This window comes from Oryzias latipes, chromosome 13 (assembly GCF_002234675.1).
Source record: "Oryzias latipes chromosome 13, ASM223467v1".
NCBI classification, from domain to species: Eukaryota; Metazoa; Chordata; class Actinopteri; order Beloniformes; family Adrianichthyidae; genus Oryzias; species Oryzias latipes.
The window spans coordinates 18540876-18565443 of record NC_019871.2 but is presented as its reverse complement, the minus strand read 5'-3'; the positions used below and the strand labels follow the sequence as shown (position 1 = coordinate 18565443).

The 24568-nt window shown below is 41.1% G+C and overlaps 1 protein-coding gene across 2 annotated transcripts; it reads right to left on the bottom strand.

Moving 5' to 3' along the window:
- Window positions 1-1218: 1218 nt before the first annotated feature.
- On the bottom strand, window positions 1219-14819 carry sgpp2 (sphingosine-1-phosphate phosphatase 2). 2 transcript variants are annotated; one of them, XM_020708324.2, is made up of 5 exons: window positions 12837-14819; window positions 12145-12168; window positions 5391-5549; window positions 2917-3006; window positions 1219-1990 (listed from the first exon to the last, which is right to left on the bottom strand). In XM_020708324.2, the coding sequence occupies exons 1-5, from the start codon at window positions 13068-13070 to the stop codon at window positions 1445-1447; spliced, it is 1053 nt and encodes a 350-aa protein (XP_020563983.1). In that variant the 5' UTR covers window positions 13071-14819; the 3' UTR covers window positions 1219-1444. The 2 variants fall into 2 exon arrangements, with proteins under 2 accessions (XP_020563983.1, XP_004075514.1); XM_004075466.4 differs by having other exon boundaries at window positions 5391-5570; window positions 12007-12168; window positions 12837-14816.
- Between the last annotated feature and the right edge of the window lie 9749 nt (window positions 14820-24568).

Below are 24568 nucleotides of genomic sequence, written 5' to 3'. Positions count from 1 at the left end.
GTTAAATAACTCATTATTTATTCACTAAATCTTTTTAAAGTGATAATTACAGTTGCATAGGAAACATTTTGCTTGTTCCTCTAGCATAAATACTTTTAAATTTGATTCTGACAGGTTAGGTTATATGGACAGTGTTTAAGTTCTGATGTATATTTGCCTAATCCGATATTTCAAGTCTGATTTCCCCGTAGAATTAAAAAAATACACATCAATTTTTATTTTTATTATAAAAAATGAAAACATTTTATGCTTTCGCGGGCCACGTAAAATGACATGGAGGGCCACATTGGGCCCCCGGGCTTTGAGTTTGACACGTGCACTAAACAGTGCGCTGAACCTTTTTTCTTCAATGATTTGTGATCTTCACTGGTGTCCATGGATTACATGAAATCTTTCCACCTTTATCCACCTTTGTCATGGTAGGAATAACACGTCAATGAAAGGGTGGGGTCATCTAAGACAGCACAAGGGTTAATCCATTGCAGGGCTGCCGATCCTGGTCCTCTAGAGCAACAATCCTGCCTGGTTTCTAGCTCTCCTTGACCATCTTTCTGCTGATTGCCTGACTCAAGTGATTCCAAATCCTAATCGACTGAACACCTGGTTTAGGTAGTCAGCATCAAGCAATCCAGGGAGGGCTGGACATCAGGCAGGGTTGAGGCTCTTGAGGGCCAGGGTTGACCCCTCCTGATCTATCCTTATATTTTTGTTTAGATAAAATTTTAATGATCTTTACTTTTTTTCAAATTGTCCTTTTCAGCAGCTGTGCAAACACATGAGAGCTGAAGGCCACTTACAGTATGTTGGACAGATGTTACTGTCACATTAGAGCTTATGAATCTTTGAACACATAAGGTGTATATTTGTATAAACCCCTTTTGAATTTTAGGCTAAACTTTATATTCATTGTATTTATTTACATTTCTTTTTGGACTGGAAGGAAAAAAGTCATTTAAAAGCACATCTCTGCAGTAAGTGGGCATCTCTCAGAAAGGAGATATGACCACAATGAAATGCCCAGATATGAGTGCTCCTTAATATTTTTGCGATCATGAACTCACCTGGTCCATGTGGAGCAACAGACCTGCAAGGTGATGAAACTGTCAGGATTAAGGCAGGATTCATTGAGGTTTATATAAACTGGTTTTAGTCCTTATTTTGGGATTAACGTGTCATCTTTAGGGTGGGGTTCTGGTGAAAGAGAAAAGGACACTCAAATATCTTCTAATCTTTATTGCGAAACATATCCAGCCTTCAAAAATCTACAACGATGATCAAACTCAGCCATCAAACATGTTTATATGCAAAACTTCTTCATCTCAGTCATAGGTCAGTCACCATTGTGAATCATTCCAACTGAGGAGTTCCACTTCAAATCATTTCATATCCAGTGAAATAAATACTGAAGGTCCCATCATACAAAGGACGACCCCTCCCTGTAGGGTCAAAGCAACCCAAGCAGGAAAAAGGCTCTGTTGACCAATATTGAATTGACAAGTCCAACAACTGTGTATGTGGTAAACTTAGATGGGACCTCAATCTCTTTTCTCCTCCTGGCGTTGTCATCACTTTTTGGTACCTTGTACCACAAATACAGTATTTGCAGACTCAACCTTTTCATGATCTGCCGAGTTCCCACCAGCGCCACAACCCCCAGTAGAAATCTGCAAGCCCCTCGCCCCACTGCTGGTGCGGTCATTGGTGGTACGGGTACAGGTAGCGTCCCTTCTGGCTCAAATGTCCGTCCGAGCTGCTCGTTCACCCAGTATCCCACTGAGCAGCCGGCACATACTCCCAGAATGGTGGTCGTATCCCCCCTTGTGGTGCTGTAATGGTCCAATTCTGGGTATGTATAGCTGAGGAAGAGGAGCAGCGATAGCGCCACGAAGGGGGAGATCCGGCTGGTCAGCTGGAAGCGGTCGAAGGCCTCCCAGTACGGGAATGTCACAAGGATGAGGACAGCAGAGATCAAAACGCCACAAACTACATCCTGGAATCAGAAGAAACAACACAGTTGATGTTAGCAAATAATTTTATTTTTTCATCAGGTCTTCCTGTGTGATGTTCAAAAGACTGAATTTTGCTTATAGAATGAAGCTTCAGCCTGAAGTTTAATTAGAATGTAATGTTTGATGGTGTGTATCTCTGTGTGTGTTTACGTGTATAAAAGAGTGTGTGTGTGTGTGTGTCTGTGTCCCTGTACGGTGCCCCGGAGGGGCAAATTACATCAACAAATCACTCGATGCAAAAAACATTTTAAAGATCACAATGACAAAAAAAAAAGCAAAACGAAAATTAAAAAAACAATATTCCACATTAGAAAACATACAAAAAAATGTCCAGAAACCAAAAAATTAAATAAAAGATTTTCTTTAGAAACCAAAATTGTTTTCCAGAAAACAAAATGAAATCCTAAAAAACGAAGAACAATGAGAAATCGGAAAAGGTGGGTACTATGGGACATCATTGATTGAATGATGACGTTTGGCCATAATTTAGCTGAAAGTTATCAGACATCAAGCGATGCTGGATTTCATCATCCAATCAGTGATGTTCCATAGTACCTACATTTACAGGTTTCTCTTATCTTTTATTTTTCTAACATTTCCATTTGTTTTCTGGAAAATACACTTGTTTTCCAAAATGTTTTTATTTTTTACATTTTGCTTTCTGGAATTTTGCTTTGTTTTCTAAAATGTAATATATTTTTAAAAATATTCGTTTTGCTTTTGCTGTGATCTTAAAAATGTTTTTGCGTTGTGTGATTTTAAAAAAAATGTAATTTGCACTTAATGGCCACTGTGTATCTGTGACCCTGTTTGTGTATCTGTGTTAGTTTGTGTGTGTAGGTGTTTGTGTGTCTCTGTTTGTGTATCCGTGTCTGTCTGTGTGTTGTGATTGACGTTGTCGACTTACCAGAACTGAGTGCATTCCAGTGTAGAGTCGACTTAGACAGACTAAAGTTGACAGTGTTGTTGCGATCAGCAGACCCACCTCGAACGGGAACTGAGACACGGAGAAGAACATTTTACTACAATCACTGATACGCTCAAGGTTCTTGATATCTGAGGGACCTTCTTTGGTTTTGGTCTTGTCAGTCTTCCTCCTTTGACATTCCTCATCATTCCTGCCTCTCTGTGTCGACGATCCAATCTGATTGGCCGACATCCTGCCTTTCATCCCCTAACTGCTCCTCTGTTCCTGCCCTCTCTCCTCCCTCTTTACCTATGGCAGCAGGTTCCATTGCCCCCTCCATTTGAAAAAAAGTGAGGCTTTGAGGGTTCTTCATCTCCTCCACCCTCCTCCTCCTCCCTGCCCTTCTCCCTCTGCTCCTCTTTAGGAGCTGGAAACCTCTTTAGTGGGACTTCATGAAGAGAGGGGTTTTTCATGAATGGTGACAAAGGAAGGACAGGAGGGGGTCAGGGTGTGATGGACTGTGGTGACCTTTGACCCGCTTTAGGAGTGGGTCATGTTGCCTGAAGGACTTGCAGCTCTTTAAAAGCCTTTGTGAAAGCCTTCCTCATCTGTGGATGTGTATGCTCTTCTCTTTCTGTTTTTGAAGAAATTTAAGGCCCATGTTTGTCCTCCCTTCTAGTGACCGTCTTGGATGTTGACCTTGTCTCTGACCTTCAAAACTATCCTCCAAAATAAAACTATAGGGCTAAAAAAGGCCCTGCAGCTGCAGAAACCGTCAGTAAACATCAGAGACATTTTGTCTGAAAAAAAGTGCTTGTGACTGAGCCTTTCAGAGCTTTATGGACTTGGTGACAAAGTGGGAGGGACAAAGGGAGGAAGAGTCAGGAGGAAGAAGAGGCTGGAGGTGGACAAGTGAAGTGTCAGTCATTGACTTAGAGGGTGAAGCAGTCACAGGGTGGGTGGGGTTGATGGTGACTGATGGGGTCCTCTGCCCCTCACACAGCAGGAGTCTGAGGACCAGCAGAGGATCTCCGTTCAGGCTCCCACAGTTCACTGGTTTGATAGGAGATGAGACCAGATCAATGCACAACCATCTGACTTTTGCATTGAAGTCAGGATGACTTTAATCCACTCAGGTTTTGTTTCCTTCAGTTGATGATCTTGATAAGCTGCATTTAGCAGGGGAGGTTGAACCATCACTGCAATCTAACACTTTTAATAATATAACCTTTAAATTATCGTTTTTTTTTCCAACAAAATTTGATAGTTGCTTATAGTGAGAAGATTTTGCTGCTGGACATTCACATGACTACAAAATACATACATGAAATGATTTGAGTTCTTCTGTGTAAAAGTAAGAGTTTCATGAACCAAACAAGATGATTTCCAAACCTTTGCTGGATTTTGAAGCAAACACAATGCTTTCAACCTGTGAAGTCTGTGATCTCTTTGTCCAACTGCTTATGTGAACACCAACCATGAATAAAACAAAAACAGATCCAATTTTAAATGCAATCTCTGAAAGAACAGTAAACGTATATTCTGCCGGGCCATAAACCACCACATGCTGATGTTCCTGTTTCTACAGTGTCATGATGACCACTTTGTGTTGAAACCCCACAAACTGGAGGCCAAAGGAAAGCAGACACTTTTACTTTTAAAGTCCAAATTCTGAAAATCATTTTTGTTTCCTTGTTTCACTATCATAAATATTGTTTAACAGGGAGAAACTTCAACTACATATTTTACTGTGTAGAAAAAATGTGTTTCTGTTTTATCCAATTTGGGTGATTTAGGAGCCGCAGAAGAATTTGTCATTGTTCAGCTAAAAAGATTTTACTTTTTATAAAGACATTCTACATTAAATTACCTTAGTTTAGCTTAAAGGTCCACAGCAAAGGAAAAACATAGAGTAATGAGAGAGAGCGGGCCCAAATAAGATCGTCAGGATTATGCACTGCCTCCATTACTTTTCAGAGTTAAAGTCCCTCTGTGGTTGTTAAACATCAGATTTTTTCAAAGCTGCACTTATTAATTCAGCAATCCGCAGAATACTTTTCATTTTGCGCAATACTGCTCCAAACAAAAAGTTGTTGAACCTGTGTGATGTTGTGAAGGGTTGGCTGTCCTTAGAGTGTTGAGTTGAAGCAGGTCAAACCAAATGAAAGGATATTTTTCAAGAATAACTTCCGTCCGCTAAACTTACTAACCTGGTCTGAAGGCATCTTAAACATGGAACTTCAGGTGGAATCAGATTATCTAAGTTTGATTTTTTTCTTATTTCACCCAAACATAAAACAATGATCATAGTTTTACCAAAAAGAATTAAAACTGTGCATCAACTCTATGCAGACACAACGACAGGAAATAACTGAACGTGCCCATCACTTATCATCACCACAGTATCAAGGGTTTTGGAATTACAGTTTATACTAAAGCCTTAACAGAACCGTTTGGAGACATTTAGGACTCACCTGTACTCTTGCTGGGGCGCTAAGGAGAAGGGTGAAAAAGATGGCAGTTGCTGCCATGGCATGGGTGGAGGGAAGTCCATACTCCGCGTCCACACGGGTCTCCAGCTTCACCACGGGCGGTGAGACAGGACGAGGCAGCTTCAGCAGATCCTTCATCACCTGGCCAATGTACATCACCAGCTAAGGGAACAAGAACAGGTATCATCACATCACGTCTTCCTAACAAAATGTAGTCCTAGCTTTCTCTGTGGTCCGTTCAGATTTGCCCCCAATGGGGCAAAAACGACAGGTCTTAAGTGATGCAAAATGAATGCAGCACAGGATTCGTGAAAAAGGGGGGGTCATAAATGTTTATACAACACCATATCTGATGTTCTAAATATTAATATTTGCCACTAAAATATTTTGCAAAAAATAACTATAAACAGTGAAAACATACATGTGTATGTAGATTATGAGATCACTGTTTTCCTGTCATTGATCTCTTTTCTCTCCTGTCATCATTTAGAATAAGAAGCATAAAACAGGAAAAAAGGTTAGATCCGTGATAATAAATCAATGTTCTGAGGAGAACGGTGGATCTGCATTTCATGCTACTCAGGACAAAGAAAATAACTCAGCTGACCGCCTGTCTGAGGCTGGAGGACACATGTTTTTTAACACCCAGCTCAGGGGGAAAGTCTGTATTTGTCTGTGTGTCCAGCCAAATCTGCTGCCTAGTCTCTGTCACAAAATCTGTGATGGCCCCTGGAGGGCAGCCTGCTGCAGCTCCAGTTTATTTAAAGCTCTGCTTTGTATATTTAATGAAAGGCTGTGTTGGTGAGGAACAGGGAGGCAGTGCAGTCGGATGGAGAGGGACACTAATGTGTGTGTTTAAGAGGTAAAACGGCCAGGCTGTTATTACCCTCTCTGTGGACGCTGTAATCAGGAAGAGCTCGTTACCATGACGATTGAGATTTTAAAAAGCATCTATTGTTACTGTATGAGAGACACACAGATCTGCCCTCACAGTGGAGGGCAGAGACCTCCACATCAGTGACTTTCACCACCAAACCAGCAGACCTCTATTTGCTAAACTTGAAAATTGATTTTCAAAATTATATTAAATTATTATCAACTGGAGCATCTTATTAAAATCTTTTTGAATCATAATTTATACTCCAAATTAATTAAATATTAGTTAAATTACATGATTTAGGTATTTTCTTTAAAATAAACAGCTACCAACAAATTCTTAAAGCAGTTTATTAGGTTTTGGACTCATAGGTCTGGCAATATTGATGTCTCAACATGACACGTAAAAATAAAACAATCTTTACCCCAAAATGTGGATAATTTAATTCTGTATAACTTTAAAGAAACAGTTCAAAACTGAGGCTCTTTTCAAAGCATAAACAAAGAACCAAAAAAAAAAAACATCCAGCAGAACTTTGATCATCCGTAGGAGTCAGTTCAGTCCAGATCATTTCTACTGAGATTGTCTTAAAAACATGTTGATGAACATCATGGAACCTCCTTCCACGTGTTGTACGCTTTGCTGTGTGAAGGTCATCAGATATTTTTTGAATATTGATTTTAGTAGTATGAGTTTGTTAATAATTCTCCAGTTGCGGTTATTGTTCATGAATCCAAAGGAAGCTGCCGCATACTTTAATTTGATCCTTTTGTATGCATAAATCGCTATCCTCCCACCACATGACCTGACAGCTGATAACATAAACATAGACGTGTGTTCCTGACCGAACCCTGTAGATCAAACGACACTTTATAACAAATGCTGATTTTTGTTTAACTTATCAAACATGTCGTGCTAACATTAGCTTCTGTGGAGTTCTGTCTGAGCTTAATGACCAAAGATATTTCCTGTTATCTGTTCCCAACAACTTTATATGTTTTAGGAAGTTATTTCTGAAAATCTTTTTTTAGAACAAATTTTTGGCAGATCATTTTGCTATCCTTTTAAAAAGGAAGTTAGATCTGTGGACACCAGAACAGGAAAGCGAGTCTATGATTCGAAACTTGTCTTTTTTGTTGTTTATGTTATTTCTTTTTGAATTTTTATAATACTTTATCAAGAAGAGGCTAAAGAACAATTTTCTCCATCTGACACTGCTAATTCTCATTCTCTGAGTGTCAAAACTTAAACACGTGTTTTCTGAAAACACAAAACAGCTTTCTAACAAAGTAATGACCAGCTGTAAAATAAATGTAAATAAATGTAAAGGTAAAAGAAACCACATATTAAACTGAACTGAAGCAGAAGCACAAAAAGAAGTGTTTCCCTGTTTACAGTTCCTGTTTGGCAACAGTGTTAACAGATCTAAAATCAAACATCAAATAATCAATAAGATTAGAAATTCACCAGTTCAGAAATCAGAAATGAAAATCCATCAGATCAGAAATAATATGTAAAAAATTATCAGATCAGAAATTAAATATAAAAACTAAATTAGATCTGAAATCAAACAAATTGCAAACTGAACAGATCAGAAATCCAACATAAACATCAATTAGGCCAGAAATCATTCGGTTCATTTCAGCCTTTTCACAAAATCTATTTCATAAATGCTGCCCCTTAATTGTGATGTGACTATAAATACTGACATCAGGTTTTTCACATCCACTAAGTTTGGGGATGAACTCATTAACTCACGTTGGTCTTTATCTTAAAGACCTGATCATACATGACTATTAAACATTAAACTGCTTTTATTACAGAGTCTCCAGTTAAGTCGAGGGCTACTACAACCACAGACTAATTTATAGCCTGAGCGATCCAGTCAACCATTAACTTGTAACTCCTGTTCTTTAAAAATGCAAGCAGTAAAAAGGCATGTGCCTTTTGCCTACCGGCTCCTTATATCACCAAGAATATTTTCAACAAATGAATAAACCTACATATGTGTTATAAAGAGCACATATAATAAAACTGACACAAATGGTGACAATTCTTTTGCAGGAATCCAGCCCAGCAGCTCATTAGTTTACAGACCTGTCATGGATGGCAGAAGGTCATTGTTTACAAGCTTTGACAGTTGTAAGCTAGTAGCTGAACTGGAATCCACACTAACTGTGAGTTCAGAAAGAGGCCATAAAGTGAACACCCTCTACGCCCCGTCTTAAGCTGCTCTCAGCATCCACACAAAAATCACATTCAGCCGCCTCCAGGGAGGCCAATGCTCCACTGGATTATTGGTGCCTTTGTGATCCTCACATCAAAGCGGCTGACCCAGGGACAGTCTGGACACATTAATGGAAGAGTTAAAGACCGTCTGACCTTGTGAAAAACTATATTGATCAAGGCCAAAGAAGCTCTAGATGTTGCCCTGTCAATATCTAGACCAAACTGAGTGTTATCGAGTATGAATATATCAAGAGATGGGGACGTCCAGAGATCTTTTGTAAAATCAATATCTTAATTGTTTTCACCCTAAAGCTACATACAGTAAAGTTATGTTGATGGAAACACATTAAGTATAAAACAAAGCTGAAAAATTAGTATCTTACATAAATTAATGTATATTTTAGCTTTACTGACAGAGTATAACAGACAAACCTACAGACATTAGGAGTTCTGGATACACCTGTGAGAGTAATGTAAACTGATGACCCCAGTAGAAATGTTTAAGTGTGACAGTGAGCTTTCACTTTTCTCACTGAGATGATGACTGAAAAAAGAGGCGTCTTGTGTTTCCTTTTAGAAATAACCAATGTGATTATAAAAAAAAAAGTTTGAAAAAAGAAAAAAACTAAAGTCATAGAAGTAACACACCAAAGTAACACAAACAAGTCTAGGAGTTACCTGGTTGGACATCAATGAGAAATTTCCCATCAAGTCCAATAGAAAAAGAAATCAGAAGAAAAAAAATATTTACAGTGTGGATTAAATTCGTTTTGATTAATAATCATACTTTTTTTTCCTATTTGCTGTAAATTTTTTACAGCTGAGACTTTGGGTTGGGCCATTTTATCTCTTGATTGGCATCTGTGAAGACCGCCCTAGCGCAAAACTTTACTTTATCGCGCCCAATAGAAGTTTCCCAAAAGTGAGGTGGGCGGGAAAATACTAGTCTACTTCTGGCCTTATTGTGGCATTCTGTCTTCACACTCAACTCGAGTCATGCGTCAAATTTGCCTCAGATACCTCTCTTTCGACCCGTGTCAATTTTGCTGCTGGACTCTTCAGACGTGTGGGAGGAGCTACCGCCTAAAATTTTTAGCCTCATCACTACATGGAACCACATGCCAGTTTCAAGCCAAATTCTGGCTGTTAGTCTACAATCAGAAATCATATATGCAAATGGAAAAAAAGAACAATTAGTGAAAAACTAATCAATACAAGTCACAACTGTCAGGCACAGTGTTGGAGTGGTGATGATCTGGGCTTGTTTTTACAGCAGTAGGACCCGGGGCAGACCTTTGCTCTGGGATTTGATGGTCATCGTCTACTATGAGCTTCAAAAGTTTTTCACTGTTGCTGTATCTCTTAAAAAAGGCAAACGGTGTTCAACAGAAGTGAGGCTGAGAGCATCCCAGCTCCCAGGACAGACCCGGAGGTTTTAACATTAGAAGGACCGGACTCAGACATTTTGACAAACATAGAGTGGCTTGTTTATGCTGCAGTCTGCTGTCAGACTAGAATGAAAGCAAGACTCTGTTGCATTAAATTGTGCTACATTTGAGTTTGATGTCTAGAAAAAAAGAATAAAACCCTTTGAAAATATGTTTTTTTACCTTTTAGTCTGTGGCAAAAGGACATTTATTCATAATGTTTGATGGGGTGACTCTTCGGTTTGTAAAGTAAACAACTGTAGTTACCATGTGATGTCTGTCTAAATCAGGGGTTTTTAGTCTTTAAGCATTTGGTCCAGTTTCTAACGGACAGGAACAGAACAGCAAAGAACCTATTAACATTTTAGAAAAATACATTTTATTTTTGTGGCCATTTATTTATTAAATGTAGTTTTTAAATATTTGGAATAGTTAAATTATAACAGTGTTATATGCTGTGTTTAAACATTTTTTTCTTTTTAAAGTAAAATCTACCCTGTGTCAAAAGAAAATCCCCTTGCTGCAGCAGAATTACTTGAATTAAAGATGCAGGAAAATCAAACATGACATTTTCTATCATAATGACTTTTGATGCACTTTCATCCTTTTTTATCCTTTTACTATTTAATATATAAAGGATAACACTGAACTCTTAACCCTTGTGCTATCCTAGGCACTTTAACATTGGGAGTTGGGTCATCTAGACCCACTAGACAGTGCACTGAACCTTTTTTCTTCAATGATTTGTGATCTTCACTGGTGTCCATGGATTACATGAAATCTTTCCACCTTTATCCACCTTTGTCATGGTAGGGAGAACACGTCAATGTAAGGGTGGGGTCATCTAAGATAGCACAAGGGTTAAATGCAGTTACACACTTTAAGAACTGTGTCTCTGAACAGCAATGTTGTGCAGCAGCAGATAAGAATATTGGCTTTAAGTTTGTTCTAATAATAAACCACTGTGACAGCAGTTAAGACCTTTTGCCATCATTCAATTATACGAAAAGTCAAAACATAAACGACTTAAAATTTAATGTGTCTTCATTTAACGTGTTGATATTTGTCTTCAAAACCGAAGAGCCACAATGAAGGGCTAAATGAGCCATATGTGGCTAAGGAGCCTCAGGTTGCAGACCCCTTCTCAAACAAATAAGCATTTTCTAATGGTAGCTATTGATCTAAATATGACAGTTATGCCGTAAAATCATAATTTAAAACTTTTATAGAATGATATCTTGCAACACAATAAACCAGGTCTTCATGGTTTATGTAGTTCATGTCAAGTGGAATCATTCTGAGATATTTGCGTGTCGGATCAGACAGCACAAATACAGGCAGAAGGAGACAGACCAAAGGCTCTGTCCAAACGGTCAATAAAACACCCATGTGGGGAGACAGGGGGAGAAGGGCGGAGTAAAGCTGGTAATGTCTAACTAGAAGGAGGGACTGGGAGTGTTTGCAAGGCGACATGGAGAGCATGAGCATGTGTGTGTTGGCGTTTATGTGAGCATCTGAAAGGAATTCACATGGGGGCATGGATTCCAGAAGAATGCTATCTCCTTCCCTGGGGGGACAGACAAGGGGTTCAGACACAGGGCAGCCACCAGGCACAGAGGGCGAGGACACGGGGGCACAAAAACACCCCCACCATTACACACTGAGAATGCACAGCTGTAGCAGTGTCCCTGTAAGTGACTCCTTCTGAGATCTTTCTGACATGTTTTTGCTCACTCTGCGCCGGTGTCGGTCAGAATAAACATCTAAAACTGAGATGGCTTTTACCAATCATGAGTCTGCGTCTGTGTCCTCTTGCTATGTCAAAGGCCCAGGTCAAGCTGGCCCCTGTGTCCCCCTAGGCTCTGGGATATATGGAGCATGTTGTCAGGGAAAGGTCACTGGAAGTGTGAGAGGATGAAAGGAGGTTGAAAGGTGACAGAGAGGAGACAGAGCAGAGGAGAGAAGAGGGGTGGCATTGTCAGGAAGATGGACATCAGGCGAGGATTAGCACGTGAGCGTGCTGAGGTGGACCGACACAAAGACCCTGTTCTCCCTCTGGACTTACAGTCCACATGTTGATGAGGCGACGGCAGAGGAAAGGGTCCAGGTTCCAGTGGATGCAGGGCAGACAGGTGATGTAAAAGATCTCATGACCTAAACCAGCTGACAACAGGAAGAGAAAGTGCAGCAGCCAGTTCCTCACCTCATACTGAGGCCTGCTGCGGTCCTGCACGGAAGAAACGCATATGCAAAACAGACACAGGGCATGGTGACATTCAAATGAGCATTTATATGTAACATCTGACAAAAAAATGCAAAAGATGCCAAAAATGATCTGAAACCTAATTGGAGAAAACTGAGGACTGACAAGAACTTCTAACTGTGAGATAATATATAGAATCTAGATGTTTTATAGTTTCTCAATGCAACCCTGGGCAGACATTCACACTTTACACACTGAATATTAATAAACTGTCATGGTAAATCTCCTTTCAAAGATACATTTTTGGAATCTCCAGCTAATTTCTTCAACATTCAGGAGTTCTCTGTCCTTAATCTCAATAGGATTTCCATAAACATGTTGGGAATATTTTAAGTCGCTTTCATCCTTCACTAATAGGCTATAGTACTGTATATGTAAATATAGAAATTATTTAAGTCAGTCATTAGTTAAGTCAGTTTGTTTCTAATAGAAAATAAAAATAAAAAGCTGATCAGCCTCAGGGAGCAGAAGTCTCTCACTGAACTCGTCACGCTGCAGAGGAAACCCGGCAGGTGGACCCAGACAAACGGGAAAAGCCTGTCATTCTCTGTCAAGTCTACTGAAACCCAAACTTCCACTTCAGTTGAAATCGGTTCTTCCCTTGTCGGTCACAGATCACTCAGAGGACTTACGGCCGCTCCTCCGTTCCCGGTGTGTTTATAGTTGCAGTTCCGGTCCTGATGGTTCAACCTTGCCTTCAGGTGGCCTCGCGTCGTCTCTCCGTTAATGCGGGTTCCGTTCGGTACAGCTGTTCCCTTCTCTTTTCCGGGAGCATGCGGGGCTCCGACAACAAGGAAGAGCCCGCAGCGTCTCTGAAACCGGGCCACGAGCTCCGGGTCCTGGAGGAAATCCCAGAGCCCCCGCATCTCAGCTGAACCGGCTGAAAACGGCGTCGAGCGGGGAGGAGGGGGGCAGACCGCTCCGGTCTCCAGATCAGGTAATGCTCTGAGGTGGTAGTAGGACTAGACGCATCCTCCTACGTCCAGCAGGTGCGGCTGCTGCGTGTCACAGGTTAGTGCAGAGGGGCGGGGCTAAGGAAAACCTGAACAGGTAGTCACGGATTGTAGTATGTTTATGCAACCTTTACACTGGGAGGGGATCAGATAAACTGTCCTGCTTCACAGATTCTAACGCAAAACTGCTTGATTATCTGAGCATTTCTTTTTTTCTTTTTAAAGATAAATAAATGTTTGACCATCGCTGACTCAGAAGTTTCACAACACAATCCACAATTCAGGTTGCTTTATTTTATTCATGTTTTGTTTCCATCAAATCGGAGAAGAAACCTTCACCCCACATTCATCCTTCACCAGGAGCTTCTGTGTGTCTGAACTGCAGAACACTTCTATCCCATTTGACATTTATCTCACCTGGATTGAAGCTCCTCAGGTGAGGGACCTAAATCAGACTGTGCTGCATAACGCCATAAAACGTTTGAAATAGTTATTGACAGTTTGATTTTATAAATGTTCACAAATGTCAGATGTTTGGTGGAGTAAACAACACTGTCTGCTCCCAAAGGTCAATAATAAACACTAAACTGATCCAGAACATGTGTGATGTTTGATGAAATCATTTGAGAAACAAAAATATATTTTTGTTCTTATCCCAGACTTCAAACAAACACAAAAGCACAAACACAAAATGAAATAAGCATGACTTTCATGAGACATTGTTATTTTTTTCCCATAAGGACCATCCATGCAGCCTCTATATATGGCCACTATATATTCTGTGACTATTTCTGGCTACAGGAACAGTGACATGTGCTCATTACACGTTTTATCAGCACAAAACTTTAACCCTCCGAAAGTGAAGGCTCTTATCAGGAAGCGTGACCAACATGTGTTTATAACTCATATTGTTCTTAGCAAGTGCAGCTGAAAGACGTTCATGTTTTTGTTTGCTAGCTTGAATCTAAATTGTGGAATCTGGAAGAACTTTTAGATCATCTGGGTTCCTTAACACGTTTATTTTTGTTTTCAATTATTTCAGTCCAGGTTTTATTGGGTCTTCCAGGTGATCTTAAGTCTTCAGAGTTTGAACCTGCTTTTCTTTTGTCCAGATTTCATCAAACACAACACCACTGACTGAGTCCTCAGGTGTTTCTGCACTCATCAAAGATCCATCCACTGCTTCTATTCTTTGGTCTTCTGCCAGAGGCCTGGGAGCTTGAGGATCCTGCGCAGGATCTTTGCTGTTCACAGTGCTGCACTTTTCTGGACTGAGACGTTTGCGGGTTTTCAATTGTTTGTTGGTGAGAACTGCACTAACTGAGTGTGACGTCATCCATCGAAAATGGTTTATTTGGCTCCAACCAAATGAAGTAAATACACTCACCATTTTTTCGCAATATGAACACTGTGTTGTTGGAGCCAGACATCGTCAGTAAGCAGTGATTGGTGCGAGTCTGTCTGAGCCATTGTTTTTATGACAACCACTCTCACCATTGAGGCGTGAGCTTGTTAGAAGGTCACACCCCTACTACTTGAAAGCGAGCTATACTAAATATGTCAATCAGACATTCAGAAAGTTGAATGAGGGGCCGAACAGGCTCCTCCTTTTTTATTAAGGCATCTGATTTGATTAGTTTATAACTTAAATAACTTGAACTACAAATTAAAGAACATTTAGAATATATTTAAAAAAATGTATCAGAGCAAGAATGGTTATTCAGACAAACAGAATGACAGAGTAATAGCTTTTTATTGCTCTGTAGAACTCTATGGGATTTTGGATTCTTGGAGCCAGTGGGTACTTCATGTTTGGAACGCCAGGAGGGAGGGGTCACTCAGTCCAGGTCTCAAATATCCTTAATGGGTGTTTCGAGGGATCTGCTGTTGCCCTCCTTCAGTTTGGCGGTTAATGGTAAATGGCGTATACTTGTATAGCGCTTTTCTACCTTCCTCGAAGGCCCAAAGCGCTCTACAGTCACAGTCCCATACACACATTTATACAGTGATGGCAAGTAGCCATCTGGCCATCACCAAAGACTAGCGCCAACCTTCCACTAGAGGCATGGTGGGATTCAGTGTCTTGCCCAAAGACCCTTCAACATATGAGACATCGACACATGGCAAGGTGGGAATCGAACCTGTAATCTTCCATCACTGCACCTCTGCGTCATCATTCGTGTGACTGTTTCCGTCTCATGAAGTCATAATCTGCCCCAAATATATATTAAATTATCCTCCCTTTTGGGTTACAGTTTTTCTCCATTGTTTCAAAACTAATTTCCTTTCCCATGTAGAGTCAGTGCCACCAAAATGGCAAAGATCCTTCTCAATTGCTTTTTGCTCATTTCTTGATCAGACCGGACGTTCTCAACACTCCTGGTGCTTTTGTCAAAATAATGTGGATGGTTCGGCACAATGCCATGTTTCACCTGCAAAAGTTCATATCTCTCCAAAAACAATTCATTCATGTGTCAAAACTAAATTTCCTTCTCATTTAAACAGTCAGTGCCCCCAAAAATCCCCCCCCCCCCAAAAAAAAATCCTTTGTCCCTTTTGCATTGTGTCGGCAAACACAAAGTCACAATGATTAGATATTTTGTCACTATAGCAGAGCACCACTGAAATATCCCTCATGTCCACCTTTCAGTCTTAGCTCAGTCCTTTATTGACAATGGTTACTGTACTGTTTGGGTAGCTAACAGAATATAATATTGTATAAAACTGGAAGAAGAAAAAAAGGATTTTAGGGTAAGAGCAGCCTCTTGGGTTTACAGTAACAGCACACATTACACTCATACTGCCAAGGAAATTCTAACCATTATCATTCACACACATAAAGTAACTTTCATACATCAGAGTAAAAAAAATATATACAGCATAGTAGACTATATAACTTAAACACAAAAAAAACAATGACAATGGTATGCAGCCTACAGTGCTGTAAATAATGCTTGAGTTTCACAACTAACACTTCTTTACTGGTCGCTGTCCTCACCCTCCCTCTCCTGGCCATCGTCCTCACCCTGCTGGCCATCCTCAAGCTGCTGTCTGTCTGGCCACAGATTCTCGTCTACACCACAGCGTATATTCTCCCTTGCGATGCTACGAGGGAAAAAACGGCGTGCATGTCGCAACCATGCCCTACACTGATCTCCTGTAATATCCTCACACGCCGCATCCATTGCATGGAGTAGGGACCTCTGATCTTGAGCCCATGTTCATACACTCTCCACCGCCAAGCAGAGAAAAACTCTTCAATAGGATTGAGAAAAGGAGAGTAAGGTGATAGGAACACTGTGAACATCCTTGGATGAGTAGTGAACCAGGCCCTGATGAGCGGGCCACGGTGGAAATTCACATTGTCCCATACAATAACATATAGTGTTAGGTGAGGCCCTACGAGACCTCTCTCAGTTTTAGGGATCAAATCAAAATGAAGGCGGTCCAAGAAGATGAGGAGCTTCTGTGTATTGTATGGGGCAAGATTGGGGATGTGAGTGGCCACACCATTATCAGATATTGCAGCACACATAGTTATATTGCCCCCTCCCTGGCCTGGGACATCCCCCTTCGTTAGTCAAGTTCTAGTTTCACCTGACTGTCAATTGCTGTAATAAATTTATCAAATGTTCCAAGAGATTCATATATCGTATTCATGGTATGTTCTTGACTAATTTTGACAATTGAACAGACTATTGTGCATGTAATGACTTACACAATGAAATGATGCTGACTCATTTTGGAGCGAACAACCATTAGACTGAGAATCAACAATCAGTTTAGATCAACAAGATCTATTCACTTGGAAATTGTGCTAAGTGAAGGCTACCTGAACTTACAGTAATCACTTGCAAAGATGTACTGAGACATTGAGACATGTACTAAGACATTTGCAATTTCATGAAACTAATGAGAAATGCCATTCTGTTGTGAACAATTGCCAAGTGGTTTGGAAGTTTGTCCATGTTGTTTCGAGAATGTCATTTCTGTTTCAAGGAATGAGTCAAACCAATGGAGAAAAACTGTAATGCCCTAAATGTTTGGATCACCATGGTCACCACTGTCTCCTTCACTTTCAGCCTTCTACAGTTCTTCTCTGAGTCTCTGGTATTTCTCCAGTTTCTCATTGTCTTTCTTTCTAATGTTTCCTTCACCACATCCACCACAACACCTTTCCTCTGTTCCAACACTACCATGTCTGTCGGTCTCTGGAAGTAAAGTCACACAGACAACTTTAGATAAAATATATAAAGTCACTGACACATATATTCATTGAAGCACCAAGTCCCAAGATATTAGGCAATCTAACATGCCCAACAGCCCTAAGACACTTTTGTGAGCCTCAGTGGGAGCTCAAGTCAGTGAGTTGATGGACCCACCAGACCCAACAGGACCCACAGGTGCACCCTACTGTTTGATATTATTGAAAATAACATATCAGTTAAGTTACTTTATTCAACCCATACAGCAGGTGTACGTAAATGGACACAACAGAAAATTTGAGATCTGACAGGTTGGATTGAACATACAGACAGCTTTACATTCACCCATGAATACATTTCTGGGTTATTTTTTAAACAAATGTAATATATATTGTAATCTAATTGAAAGAAAGTAGTTGTGAAAGTCTGCCATTGGGGTGACCCCGTCTTTGCTCAACTTTAGCTGAGATAGGCTCTAGCCCTGTGACTCCAAAAAAGAATCTGCAGGTTTGGAGAATGGATGCATGGACGTTTTTCACAGGAAATGTTACAGCAGAGCAGGTTATATCAAACAACCATTCTGGCTCTTGTAATGCTAACTAAGGCGGTTTAAGTATTCATCTCAAGAGTCTGAAATGTGTGACTGAACACACAGCCCGACATTAAAATGATAAAAGTGATTGTCTTGAAAAAATAAAATAAAAATTGCACAGACACAAAAGACAAATACCGTGTTGATGAGTTCAGTGGTAGGTTCAAGTTCCATGAATGACGCGAGGTTTTTCCTGTTTCCTGAGTTCTGTGGTGGATTTTACTTCCACAGTTCCACAATGCAGTTCAGTGGGTAGCTTGAGTGGTATAGGTAATTAGTTGAAGAGGTAATTGAATCCAAAAGGGGAATGGGGGAAAAACCTAAAGAAGGTCAGACATCTTTGAAATTATTAAACTCAGTAAATTCATGTGGATTTCCGGATATTTTTTATGAAGAAATCCCAGAACAAACAACAAAGTTGCTGAAAAGGTTGTTGCTCGCCTGACACCTAAGTGATTGCTGTAAACATGATGATACCTGACATTGAGAATCAGCAACACCCTGTCCTCATCCAGGATCTGTCTGTAACCTCAGCAGCCACTTGAAGGGCCGTGATGTGTTTAAGTCAGTTTGCTCCTGAAGTGCCACAGCAGATTAGTACTTCGGTTTTCTGCAGCACTGATTTCCCCCGTCGTTCCTGCTCCCCCTGTTTTGGTTCAGGCTGTGAATGAAACCTGAATGTGCTGCAGTCATGAGTTGTGTGTTCATTCCATGTTTTGTAGTTACAGTCTGAGATTTTTCTTGCTCTTTGTGGAAGGAATCAGGGACCCGCTGCCCCCAGCTGACCGCATGAGCGCATTCTCCTGCTTGCAGCGTCTCTCTGGAAGAAACAACAAGCTCCATCTTTCTTTCTCGGGACTTTCAGAGGCGGCTCGTCATCAGTGCGTGACCGTGGGATGCTCGGGCAGCGGAATCACAATTACATCATTCTTTTCCACTCAGCCGAGCCTCAGAGGAGCAGTAAGATCGGTGCTCCTTAGGAGCGCTAAAGGAGCGACTGCGTCTGCGGGAGAGATGGCGCTTCGGTGAGGCGGTGGGAGGGGAGACGTGCTCCGTCATCAGCATCTGCCTGCTCCCTTTGTGTTCACCGGAGAATGTGAATGGCGAAAGATGACATGGCAGAGGTAGAGTTGCCATCCACCGGAGCGGAACCCCCCGGCGAGGCCTCCTCTGCGTTTCCGTATGAGGAGTACGAATGCAAAATCTGCTACAATTACTTCGACCTTGACCGGCGGGCTCCGAAGATCCTGGAGTGCCTGCACACCTTCTGCGAGGAGTGCCTGAACACGCTGCACCTCCGGGAGGAGCGGCCATGGCGCATCAGCTGCCCCGTCTGCCGCCACCGGACCCCCGTGCCGGATTACCGGATACAGAACCTGCCCAACAACACCAAGGTGACGGAGGATTTTCCGCTCTATATTGACTCGGACCCCCTCCCGCAGGACGCTCTGCCGCCTTTCCCTCCCCCGCTGCACCCAGCCCTCGTCGCTCTCCGCCGCGAGGAGGCTTCGGGGGCGTCCAGCGTCAGCCAGGCGACCCCATCCACCACCGTGTCCACGGCCACGACCCTCTCCCAGGACTCGGTCCGCTACGACAGCTGTCAGAGCTGCAAGAGAGTTGCGCTGACCACCGGCTGCGTGTGCGTAATCTTCTCCTTCCTGTCCATGCTGGTGCTGCTCTTCATGGGCCTGATCTTCGTGCACAGCCACAGCATCCCTCCGTCACCGGCGGGGCCCATCTGCTTGTCGGTCGCCAGCATCTTGGCCATGTTCTCGGTGGTCGTCACGTGGCTCATCTGTTGGCTCAAATACAGACCGGATCACGAGACGGGCCGCGCATCCTCCACCGGTAACTCCCGGAGAAACGCCTGACGGGCCGGCTGCTGATGCTGCGCTCCGATGATGGACATTCGGGATCCCTTTACTTTTCCAGGGATGAATCTCGCCTATAAAATGGCCTTTTACCTGTAAAGCAAACACCTGAAGGCCTTCACCTGGTTTGGAGCAACAGGCCGAAGATCCTTGATAATCATTTCCTGAACTTATGCACTTGACTTGAAGAGATCTGCACCTTGAAGTTCAGGCTGTGACCTCCTGTTGCTGGTCAGCTGGTTTGTTTTGATGACTGAATGTGAAGTGCTCAGTCCGGGGGGGGGGGGGGCACCCCCCAAAACTAATATGCATTCCTCCTCACTCTGCTTCTCACTGTATCTGTCCATGATGGTTCACTCATAGCCCCTCTATAAGCACTAATGTACAGAACAACAGAACATCTTTACCTTTGCGTTTCTGGATGGGAGGGGTTTCAATTACATTACAATGGAAATGTGTAAATAGTAGAATTGGTTTAACTGACGTGTTTTCTGATGTGAGCACTTCCTGATTCCTGTGCTTTAACTTCATCCCTTTGGGTGGGACTGTTATCATCGCAACTGAAAGCTTCACTTTTTCAAGCAAAGACGAAACAGGAAGTAGCCTTTGGATTGTTTTGCTACTTTTGAGCACATCTGGCTTCTGAAAGGTCCTATTTTTTTCACAGATGGGACGCCCTGTGTCCTTGTTGTGCCTCTACCTGTCTCCTAATGAAGTGAAGCTGCTGTCACCACGGAAGTCCTGCACAGGCCGATTGCCACAATGGGTTCTGTCAGCTGCCATTCATCTAATTTCTTGTCCTTTTATTTTGACACCATGTTAAAGATGTAAAAAAAAAAAAAAAAAGCAGGGTTACAAACAGCGAGCATCTTCTCACACCTAAAACATCTTTTTTTCCCCATTGGACTACCTGGAAGGATTTCAACTTCTGCTGCTTCAGTCTGTTGCTTGTCTTCCTTTGAATGAATATGTGCATCACATGTCTCAGTACCATCAGGAGTTCACTCTGAAACTGCCCTTTCTCCTGCGAATCTCAATACCTGTGTGGCTCAGAAAGAAGATGCTGAACAGCTTGACGTGGGGGACAACATCTCTGCATCTTTGCTGACCTTTCACTCTGAAACATTTGCTGAGCAGAAACAAGTAGATCAGCATCCAGACTAAAGTGTAATGAAAACTTTTGTAATGGTGGCAAACCAACTTATTTCCTCTCAGTTGACTGTCAGATTTCCAAGTGGTTTGTTTTGAAAATACCAAAGTTTTGGTTGTTTTTTGTACCTGCTTCCCCTGTGCACTTGCAACAGAAAATGCTTCTTAAACTGTCTCGCCTGAACTGCTTCAATCATCAACCTTAACCAGGTTGAATATGATGCACTTTCACTTTCTTTGTTGGTACGGGTGTTAACCTTTGATCCGTGTCAGTGTATTTATTTATTCAGAGGACCAAGACAATGTTTTTTTTTCCTGTTGTAGTTGAAGTACCAAATGTATTTGCACAGAAAAATATTGCAAATGTGCTGTTTTACATATAGACACATTTCAGGAATAAAGCAAACGTGATTCCCGCTGGTGTCCATCATTTGAACCAGCAGCTGATGTTGGAGCTCTGATCGGATTGCTCTTATATAATGACCCCCTAACAAACGGAGTCTGATCCAATTTGACACTTGCAGGTCCCTGCTGTGCATCAAATGTGCCCCCTACTGGAAGACGTTGGGCATTACATCCTAAAAAGAGCAATCTGTCATTTTCCTCACATTTGCATTTCTGCTGAAGTTCTTAAGCAAACTTTTGGAGGCCTCAGCCTGATTAAAAGCAAACAGTTTTTTTTTAGCGCAGGCAGGATGCTAACCACCTTCACATGACAAACCAGGATTGGTCAGACATCTTCTTTTTAGTTTGATATAAATGAAACCATTCAGAAACAAGATTTTTTCCCCCTTAAATGAACATTTGAAGAGATGATAGCAAAAGCCTACCATTCTGTGACACACATCTGACTGTGCAGCTTCAGCTTTGGACACTTTCTCCATAAACTCTCAGAACCTAAGTCTGAATTTTAAACTGTAAAAGTGGCCGGAACAGACTGAGGTGCTGACTGGAACCCGCTTTAAGGTCAGGTTGAAAATTTTGAAGTAATTGAAAAAGAAGGCAGTCTCATAAAATCAAGTGTTTTTTTATTTCATGTCAAAAGTTTTTCTTTTCACCTGCTACTCTCGTGCTGAAAGACAATCAAGGATAAACTGTTTCTGATTAATATTATTAAGCATCTGTGTGCCTCAAGGAAACTGCTCCCTTTGATGGAACAGATCTGAAGCTACTGATCAGACATTCAAACATTTTTGTTTGGATCTAACTAACTGTTCAAAACACTCAAATCCATTAAATTACGTGAAAATTTGACCACAGTCGGACATTTCTTTTCACATGTTCTGCATTTGTCACATGTTGTCAATATTTATAAATGAAAAAGTGCCAGTGACTTGAAGATATATTTTTAGATTTTTTTAAATATGAAATATACATTTAAACATTAGAAATTTAAATATTTAAAATACATTTTAAATTCAGCAGCCCGCATACCTTCAAGTCACATGTAACCCTTATTTAAAATGTGAGAGCACAAATAGCGGTAAATGTTTAAATATGATCAAATTGTCAGTTCAATGAGAAAAATCTTTACTTTCGGCGCCTCATACAGCTTGTAAATGTAAACAGGATGAAGCATCAGATCTTAAAGCTTTTCGACCTTAGGCAGAAAACACCAACCAATAGTGGATGGAAACAAATAGATCCACTTTTCAAGCAGAAAATTACATTAAATGCGTAGCAAACCTGCAGGTTCTTCATTATTCTTGTTCTAGAGTTACTGATTAAATTTTATTTATTGAAAACTATTTTTAATAGGAACACTTCTATTTTAAGTATGGACAACTTCTAATGTAGACATTATTATTTGGATTTGCTATATCTACTTCCTCCTGAGGAAGGTTCGGTGTGTGTATTTCTTAAATAAATTAGACACTGTGCAGTGAAATTATGGGATGTTCTAACCTTTAGATGTAAAGGCACACCTCTGTGTTGTTGAGAGGAGGCCGGAGAAAAACAGGGTTTTAGAAGATTTTCCGTTGAAATGTTTCCATCCCATCAAATCCATTCGTTTACATTTGAATTAATATTACCTTTGATAAGATGAAGTGATCTTAAAACGACGTGTTTTTGAAAGCCGTCCACAGAAAGCATTCAATGTAACTCATTTATTTCTCATCAGGAGACATTTCTGACTTTGAATTTCGTCCCCGGTAATGGATTGGACACGGAGATTCAATGTCGCTTTAAAAGAAAGCTCCGAGGTATGCGCGGTGCCTGTCTCTGTTTCCCATTTGCCCCCTCCATTTTCTTTTACTCTGTAATATCTAGTTTCAAAAAGATCACTCTCAAATTGTCACGTTCGTCAAGTCGCTCTGTGTCTAAAGGACGCGCGTTCTCAGACCTTAAAAGTTCTCCACTGATGCGCCAAACCGGCGGTGTGCTGCACCATCTCATTAATAAAAGAATTTCTGTTTTTCTCCAAATGTTTGCTCTTTTATGCTTTTATAGAAAACCTGAAGGGTTCTTTTATTTCATAATTCCATCTGAAGGAGAACCCGAACTTAACAAGTGAAGATCTGAGGTGCTCCTGCTGATCTCAGCCATCGTACTGCGCGCTTCTAGGGCAGCAAATAACGAAATTTTGGAAATGTTTTGTTTTTAAATTATTGCAATAGAAAAAGGAGTGTGTTCTTGACAGAGATGTTCAGGGAGAACTATAACAACTCAGTTTTAGCTCGATTGTTGGTGTGGAAATTGCACACTTACTCATCAATTAAATTCTTTCACCTGAACATATAGGCTCTTTGATATGTATTTTCTTCAACATCACAGATTTGTCTCTTTAAATCTGCCTCTAAATTCTCAAAAGATTAAGATATTTAATTAATTAAAATTGCAAGAAATCTGGTCTTGACTGTCTGATTGTGAACCTAAGGATGCTGTGACCCGCGACACATCTGCCATCCTCCACGAGCTTTAACATAAACGAGTCATTTGGTCTTCAGTGAAGATATTGATTATTAGACATGTGGAGGCGTTAGTGCGGTAGCTCCTCATCAGGGGTAGCGAGCTAGACGAGCTTTACGGCCGCTCTGGCGTCGTATCCTGCTGTGTCGCACGCCCCCCCCCCCCCCCCCCCCCCCCCCCCCCCCCGGGACACTCTTCACTAGTCAGTTCGCCATCTGAAGACCACAATAAATTCCTTGTTGCGCAGCTTCTTCAGCACCTTTTGTGTGACAGATACATGTGGTGGCAACAAATTAGAAGTTGTGCGTAAATGTCTGCACCATCGGTGCGTTACGAATAATAATGGACCCAGGAGAGGGATGTTTTCTGTCATATCTACAAATTAAAAAGTTATTTATTCAACTTTTACCAGGTTTTGATCTTTTCAGCCTAAATACTAAATTCAAAGGAACTCAATGTGATGCTGTCTGATAAATCCACACAGGAGCAAATTCAAGTTCTGATAGTTCTAGGAAAGTGGTTCCGTTTAGTTCAAGATACAAAACACAGATTTTAATGACTTAAACAGTAAATATTTCAAATGTCCAAATGACTTTGTTGTCAACTTTTTATCATTATTGTTTTTTCACCTAATTAAATTTGAATAAATTCCCCCAAACAACAAACGTAGGATGAAAAATAAAA

Coding starts and splice junctions, on each gene's coding strand:
- sgpp2 (XM_004075466.4), bottom strand. CDS start 13,070: ATGCGGGGGCTCTGGGATTTCCTCCAGGACCCGGAGCTCGTGGCCCGG. Junction 5,571..12,006: donor GCCTCATCAACATGTGGACT/GTAAGTCCAGAG, acceptor TTGTTCCCTTAG/CTGGTGATGTACATTGGCCA. Junction 3,007..5,390: donor GCGCCCCAGCAAGAGTACAG/GTGAGTCCTAAA, acceptor TCCGTGTCTCAG/TTCCCGTTCGAGGTGGGTCT.